General features: G+C 59.2%; 1 protein-coding gene across 9 annotated transcripts in view; it reads right to left on the reverse strand.

Moving 5' to 3' along the window:
* kdm6ba (lysine (K)-specific demethylase 6B, a) overlaps positions 1-7,500 on the reverse strand; it is a 109,484-nt gene that overhangs the window by 5,325 nt on the left and 96,659 nt on the right. For 8 of the 9 annotated variants that reach the window (XM_062515706.1, XM_062515705.1, XM_062515704.1 and 5 more), the window contains 9 exons: positions 3,769-7,500; positions 3,170-3,296; positions 2,699-2,804; positions 2,085-2,290; positions 1,742-1,839; positions 1,257-1,477; positions 828-942; positions 457-644; positions 1-117 (listed from right to left, as the gene is read on the reverse strand). The exon at positions 1-117 is cut by the window's left edge and continues 25 nt beyond it; the exon at positions 3,769-7,500 is cut by the window's right edge and continues 110 nt beyond it. In XM_062515706.1, the coding sequence (XP_062371690.1) occupies positions 1-117; positions 457-644; positions 828-942; positions 1,257-1,477; positions 1,742-1,839; positions 2,085-2,290; positions 2,699-2,804; positions 3,170-3,296; positions 3,769-7,500 (4,910 nt within the window). The remainder of the gene's footprint in view (positions 118-456; positions 645-827; positions 943-1,256; positions 1,478-1,741; positions 1,840-2,084; positions 2,291-2,698; positions 2,805-3,169; positions 3,297-3,768) is intronic. The other variant, XM_062515710.1, reaches the window with a different exon arrangement.

A 7,500-nucleotide genomic window follows, 5' to 3' on the forward strand; every position in this document is an offset into this window, starting at 1 on the left:
CGGTGACCTTGACTGTGCGGGCCACGTTCCAGGACACGTGGATCATGGGCACGATGGACTTGACCTTCTTCACCTCGTTCCACTCGAAGCGCTCCAGCGCCAGCTGATACTGGTAGGCTGAGGGCACAGCAGCAAAGATATGGCATGTTTAATACGTTATTAGTACATTATTAATGCATGATTAACTAATAATGTCCAGGGCCAGCTGATACTGGTAGGCTGAGGAGCACAGCAGCAAAGATATGGCATGTTTAAAACGTTATTAGTACATTATTAATGCATGATTAACTAATAATGTCCAGGGCCAGCTGATACTAGTAGGCTGAGGGCACAGCAGCAAAGATATGGCATGTTTAATACGTTATTAGTACATTATTAACGCATGATTAACTAATAATGTCCAGGGCCAGGTGTTATGTAGGTAACACCTTAAACTGGGTCGGCGCCGGTACTTACAGTTGAGCGGGCCCACGTTCCAGGCGATGTTGTTGCACCAGCCCACGGCCTGGACCCAGTGAACGGTTCCGGCGTTGATCCACACCAGGTCGCCGGGCCGCTGCACGAAGCGGTACACGGGGATGTTGGACCGGTACAGGTCTTCCAGTACCGGCCACCAGGACCCCGTCAGGTAGTCCACACCGTGCCTGAGCAGAAACAGGGACGAAGGAAGGAAACGAGAGAAAGACAGAGAAGAAGAGAGAAAGATTGAGGGAGAAACGTTAATGACCTATTCATAACGTATTCATAACCACAATCCCACTTGATAGTAACACCATCATATTTTTTTTGACTGATATGAGAAATTTTTTTAGTTTTTTTGTACTTACTTCTCACAGAAGTCGCTGATGGCCTGCCAGTAGTTCTCGTGGACGGCGAACCACTCGCAGTCTCCAGGGCCGATGTTGATGTTGACCGAGCAGAAGTTGTTGTTCTCCTGGTGCCCTGTGGGGGGGGAAAAGGGAACTCCGGGTCACACACTCCCGTGGAGTAGGGATGGACAACAGACACAGACACAGACACAGACACAGACACTCACTCACTCACTCACTCACTCTCTCACTCTCTCACTCTCACTCTCTCACTCTCTCACTCTCTCACTCTCTCACTCTCTCACTCTCTCTGTCTGGGACACAAACAGACACACAATCGCTCTCTCTCTCTCTCTGTCTGGGACACACACACACACACACACACACACACACACACACACACACACACACACACACACACACACACACAGTGAGCATGGTGCGTACCTGGCGTGCGGCTGCCGGGCACCTTCATGTAGAGCTGCACGGTGTTCATGCCCAGGATGGTGTGCCCCACGTGGCTGAGCATGTTGCCGTTGGAGGCCACGCGCATGAAGGCGGGCAGCTTCTGGAGCTCCTGCAGCTGGGGCTTCCAGCGCTTGGGGTCCGACAGGTCGATGTTGGTCCCGAACTTGATGATCTTCCCCACGGCCTTGTGCTCCGTCGTGCTGTGGGGGGGGGACCGGGAGAGAGGAGGAGACGTTGTTAATCACACACACACACATTTACATACATACATACAAACACACGCACGCATACACACACAACAAACTTCACTGCCTGCACTGTAAAGACTGACCTGCGCACACAAACACACACACACACACACACACACACACACTTAACTGTTGTAGCCTGCACTGTAAAGACTGAGCTACACACACACACACACACACGCGGACACACACACACACACACACGCGGACACTCACCCTGGGGCCGAGGGGGCGACGGCTGGCGTCTCAGAGGTGCTGGGCGGCTTCTTGTCCTCCTCTTCATCCTCCTCCTCATCACCGCTCCCTTTCTCCTCCTGCAGAAGAGCACAGGGCAACCGCTCACAGTTAACGCTCTGACTGAGTGTGCTGTGACTCTCAGCGCTAGTGTTTATAGTGTGTGTGTGTGTGTGTGTGTGTGTCTGTGTGGTAGGCATGTAGTCTTGAGGCCTGAGGCCATATGTGTGTGTGTGTGTGTGTGTGTGTGTACGTGGTACTGGGCGTACGTGGCGAGGGTGGTGTGTGTGTGTGTGTGTGTGTGTGTGTGTGTGTATCCCCTCACCTGCAGGCTCTCCTGGAAGCTGGAGGCCTGGTACTGGGCGTACTTGGCGATGGTGGTGTGTGAGCGGCTGCTCTCGCAGGGCCAGGTCTGGCCCGTACCCGCCGCGTCCCAGTTCTCGTCGGCCGGCTGCTGCACCTGCGTGCGCACCTCCACCGGCTGGTCCGCGTTGGCGTCCACCAGCGACTTGGTGGAGAACAGGCCCAGGTCTACGAAGGGTTAAAGGTCAAAGATAACCAATCAGAACAAGCCAGGTCTACGAGGGCAAAGGTCAAACATGACCAATCAGAACAGGCCAGGACAGCTGGGGTGCATTATGGGAAATGCAGGCTGCACAAGTTATTCATCTTCTTTAGTAATATTGTTTTATGTTTTATTTGTTAGTGTTGTACTTTGAGAGCAAAGTTAACCGAAGTGAAATTCCTTGTTTGTTTACGCAAACCTGGCCAATAAGACTGATTCTGATGTACAACAAGCATATTTATAACGATGGCAAAACGATTTCAAAATGTTCAATTCATCTACACGTATTGGTGTTGGATAATTCAGAATCTGCTTAGACTCCACTAGTGATGAGTGTTGCACAGGTGTATCATGGGAAATGTAGTTTAACTCACTGAGTCGGAGTGAGCCTGCTAGGCCTCTGATGACGGTGATGGGGTTCTTGGGATCAGTGCAGAACTGCAGGAGCACCGGGGAGAAGGCATCTCTCTTGCTCTCCAGCTGCAGATACACACACACACACACACACACACACACAAAACAACATAAGACACAAGATACACACCGTATACATTTATGTACATATATATACTACACAGATTTCATCATGTGCTTTAGGTGTTGTTCATCTTTGAAGCATTTTCAGCCAAAACGAGTCAATACGTTGCAGTGTCACTGAATCTCCACTAGGTGGCAGTATATCCCCACACTGTCCATTAGATAGTGACACAAGGTCACAGTCAGGGGAACAATGTTACAAGTAACCTTTCAAAATTGCCTCCTAAAATGGTCGTTTTTGTAACTGTGAATGTAAGTGTGTGTGTGTGTGTGTGTGTGTGTGTGTGTGTGTGTGTGTGTTCACTTACATAGATGCTGGGCGTAGGAGGGTTGAGTTTCTCTCTGGGAATGGGCATCTCTGTGGGCATGCTGGGCTTGACGGAGAAGGCGGGAAGCAGGTAGGACTCCTTAAACTTGCCCTTCACACGGGCACTCCTGCACACAGAGACACAACAACACCACTTAGATGGACTCCACCCAGCAGCTACTGCTACACACACACACACACACACACACAACACCACTTAGATGGACTTCACCCAGCAGCTACTGCCACACACACACACACACAACACCACTTAGATGGACTTCACCCAGCAGCTACTGCTACACACACACAACAGCATCACCTCAATTGCAAACACACACACACACACCCACCCATCCTCACTGAATGACTAGCTGCACTACACTGGCAATAAGTAGCATTTGTACGTAACCTTCCATGTAAGGTAACTTTGTTTACATAGCACATTTTTTATTGCGCAGTGTGTGTGTGTGTGCGTGTGTGTGTAAGGTCAGGTAAGGTAACGTTATTTACATTGCGCATTTTTATTGCACAGAGAGTGTGTGTGTGTGTGTGAGAGAGAGAGTGAGAAAGCGGAAGAGCGCGAGAGCGGCCACTCACTTGCAGGCCCTGATGATGTCGCTGGCGGAGTTGTGGATGGTGATGTCCTCCAGGGGCACCCTCTTCTCCTCCACCTCCGAGGCGATGAAGGTCTCGCGCTCGCCGCCCTCCACCTTGATCAGCCGGATCTTCAGCTCCTTGGGCGGCCCGTCCGACAGCGCCCTCAGGCGCAGGAAGTCCGAGGACGACGACGACGACGAGGAAGAGGAAGAGGAAGAGGAAGAGGAGGATGGGGTCGGAGTGCCGTCCCTGGACGAGCCCCTCTCCCCGGCCTCCTCTCTGCGCCTCCTCTTCTCCTCGCCGTGCGAGCGGCGCTCCTTGTCGCGCGCCTCCTTCCCCTGGAGGTCCAGGCTGGCCAGCACCTGCCGGTGGTGGTGCTTTTTGTCCTTGTGCGGCTTGCCGTCCTTGTGCCTCCTGCTGCTGCTGCTGCTGCTCCCGCTACCGCTCCCGCTACCGCTGCCCGAGCTGAAGGAGGACGGAGAGGAGGAGGAGGAGGAGGAGGAGGAGGAGGAGGACGAAGAAGAGAAGGAGAAGGAGGAGAGGGCGGTGCGCTCCTCCTCGCGTTTCTCCCGATGCTTCTTCTTCTTCTCCTTGCGCTCCTGGTGCTTGCGGCTCTCGTGCCGATGCTTGCTCCTCTCCTTCTTCTCCCGGTGTCGCTCCGCTCGCTCTCTCTCTCGCTCCTTCTCCTTCTCCTTCTCTCGCTCCCTCTCTTTCTCCCCCTGCCGCGCCTCCTCGTGACGGTGCTGGTGGTGGGAGGAGGAGGTCGTCGTCGTCTGGACGGTGGAGTGGGCGTGTCGGGTCAGCAGGTCCTCGCAGCTGCGTCCGAGCTCGGCCAGCGAGGACTCGGAGATGGTGGTCAGCCGCGGCCGGTCGTCCTTCCGCTCCTTTCCGCGCCGCTCGCTCTCGTCTCTCTTCTCCTCCGAGCGCTCCCTCGTTCCTCGCTCCTTGTCCCGCGCTCTCCGCTCCTCCTTGACCGGCGCCTCGTCCCCCCACAGCTCGGCGGCGATCCGCCGCTTCACCTCCTCCATGTCCTCGCGACGCTTCTCCGCTGACCAGTCAGTGACCGGCGCCGTTTTGGTCGTCGTCATCATGGCAGACGAGACCTGTTGTTGTTGTTGTTGTTGTTGATGCTGCTCGGCGGGGCTGCTGGTCTCGGAGCGTCCGAATCCCGGGTGACTGACCGACCCGGACGTCGGGGAGCAGCTGTTGCTGGACGGCTGCTGGTGCTGGGCGCGGGCGATGTCCGGCCCGAGCGACAGCGACGACGAGTACTTGACCCCTCCCAGGAGGGCGGACGGCGGGGGTCGTCCGAAGGGTCCGCCCCGGTACGTGTACTTCTGGCTCTCCAGGACGGTGGTCAGCGACTTGAAGGACGCGCTGCCCACTCCCGTCTGGTGCAGGTGCGGACGCTGCCGCGGCGTCTCTTCGTCCTCCTCCTCCTCTTCCTCCTCCTCCTCCTCCTCGTCTTCCTCCTCGTCCTCTTCCTCCTCCACCACCTTCGTCGGGAGCTCGGGCAGCCCGTAGAGCTTGGCCAGGTCGTTGTGGCGGTAGTTGGTCGCCGGGGCGACCGCGTTGGCGTTGGCGGGGGTGTTGCCGAGCGACGGCTTGTTGTTGCCGGGCGGCGGGTTCTTGATGCCCGCCTCGTCCTCCTCCTCCAGCGACGACGTGCGGCTGCAGGGCGACGCCAGCGAGCCCTGGCGACTCAGCACCGGCGGGCTGCTGTGCCCGTCCGCCCCGTAGTCCTCGGCGGGCGACTGCTTGGCGGCGGGCACCAAGTCGGGCGCGCACAGGTAGCTCTTCATCGGCGGCAGAGGCGGCGGCTGGGTACTGACCACAGACGCCACGGTGACTGGCAGGGGGTTGAACGCTGGCAGGACTCCCCTGGCGCCGCGGCTGTCGTTGTTGTTGTTGTTGTTGCCGCCGTTGCCGGGGGCGATGCCAAGCGGGGGCATCCCTCCCTGGCCCATCTCCTCCTCCTTCTTGATGGACTCGTCCAGCATCTTCATGATGTTGGCAAGGCCGTCGGGCAGCAGCTCCGAGGGCTCCTCCTCGAACTGGGCGCCGTCCGAGTCCACGCTGCTACTGCTGCTGCAGGCGCTGCTGCCCAAGCTGCCCAGCCCTCCAACGGGCACACGCTTACTGCCCAGGGCAGAGGCGGGCGCAGGGTCCCGGGTGAAGGACTGGTAGAGCTGCGGAGCCTCTCGGAGTGGTGGCGGGTGAGGGAGGTCTTTGGACGATGCCAGGTTGGCAGAGGAGGGTGGCGAGGGGCCGGTTTTGGGGATTGGCACGATGTGGCCCGACGAGTGGACAGAAGAGGATGTGGGCAACGATGATGACGATGATGCCCATCTCTCGCGCTGGCGCTGTTTCTCCCGGGCGAAGTCCGTCTGCGGCGTGAGGGGCGGCGGGCGACTGGCGGCGGTTGGCATGGGAGCGGGCGGGCACCCCGAGGGCATCCCTGCGCCCCCGCCGCGGCTCAGCCACGGGTACGGCGGGGACGGCTGACGGACCGCGGGCGGGGCGGATGTTGTTGCCGCCGGCGACAGGCGCGGAGGGGGCGGGTCGCCGGCCAGCAGCCTCTCCAGACTGTCCATCGCCGACTCTTCCTCCGACGCCGTCGTCGTCGTCGCGGTCACTGCGGTCGTCGCGGCGACGACTCGACTCCGGGCGGCGGCTGCTCTCGCCGACGCTTCCGCCTCCTCCGCTGCGCGCCTCCTCTCGGCGCTCCTCTTCCTCTCTCTCTCTCTCTCCCTCTCCCTCTCCGCCTCCTCTTCCTCCTTTCTCCTCCTCCTCCTCTCCTTCTGTCGCTCCTCCTCCTCCTCTCTCTCCCTCTGCCGCATGTGCCCCTGTAGCTCCGCCTCCAGCTTCTTAAGCACCTCCTCCATCGACTGAGTCTCCGCCTTCGGCGGGAACGGCCGCACGGCCTTCTGGGATGCGTCCGGCCTGGCGTACGACTGGACTGAGGTGGTGGCGTTGTTGTTGTTGTGTTGGTTGTTGTTGTTGTTGTTGTTTACGCTGGTAGTCGGGGGCCTGGGGATGGTGGGGGGCAGGTGGTGGAGGGGCTTAGAGGACACGGGGGTGGACGTGGGGGCAGTGTGTTTGGAGCGACTGACCGCTCCGCCGCTGCTGGTGTTGGTGGCCGTGATGACGCTCTCGCCGGCCCGAGACGGCCCCGAGGGCGCCAGGTGACCGGCGCTCGCCGGGTGGTGCGAGTAGTAGGGCATGGTGGTGGTGGCCGGGCGGCTCGGCTGAGGTTTGCCCACCTCCGCGTGGGCGTGCAGACTGGCACCGCCCGCCTTGGGTCCCTGATACCCGCCCTGCTGTGTGTGGGGCAGGTTGCCGTGGTGATGGAGTGTGTGGGGGCCAGAGTCCGGCGACAACGATGCCGACGCCGACGTCGACGTCTTCCAGCCAGCGTGGGTCAGAACGCCCGGCGGAGAGCCCACGGCACTGACCACTCGACTGACCGCTGTGTGTCCTCCTCCTCCTCCTCCTCCTCCTCCTCCTCCTCCTCCTCCTCCTCCTCCTCCTCTTCCTCCTCCTACGCCGCTGCTGCCATAGTGGGGTGTGTGATTGGGCTCCGAGCGTGGAGGGGTGGGCGTGATGACCGGCGTGATGACGGGGGCTCTGGACGTCACCATGGGCGAGCCCTGGCCAGCAGTGGGGGGCATGTGTGGGGGGGTCACCCGCTGTGGGGTGCCCGGGGGGACAGGGGTACGGCGCTGCTCCTGA

The sequence above is a fragment of the Sardina pilchardus genome, chromosome 16, assembly GCF_963854185.1.
Source record: "Sardina pilchardus chromosome 16, fSarPil1.1, whole genome shotgun sequence".
NCBI classification, from domain to species: Eukaryota; Metazoa; Chordata; class Actinopteri; order Clupeiformes; family Clupeidae; genus Sardina; species Sardina pilchardus.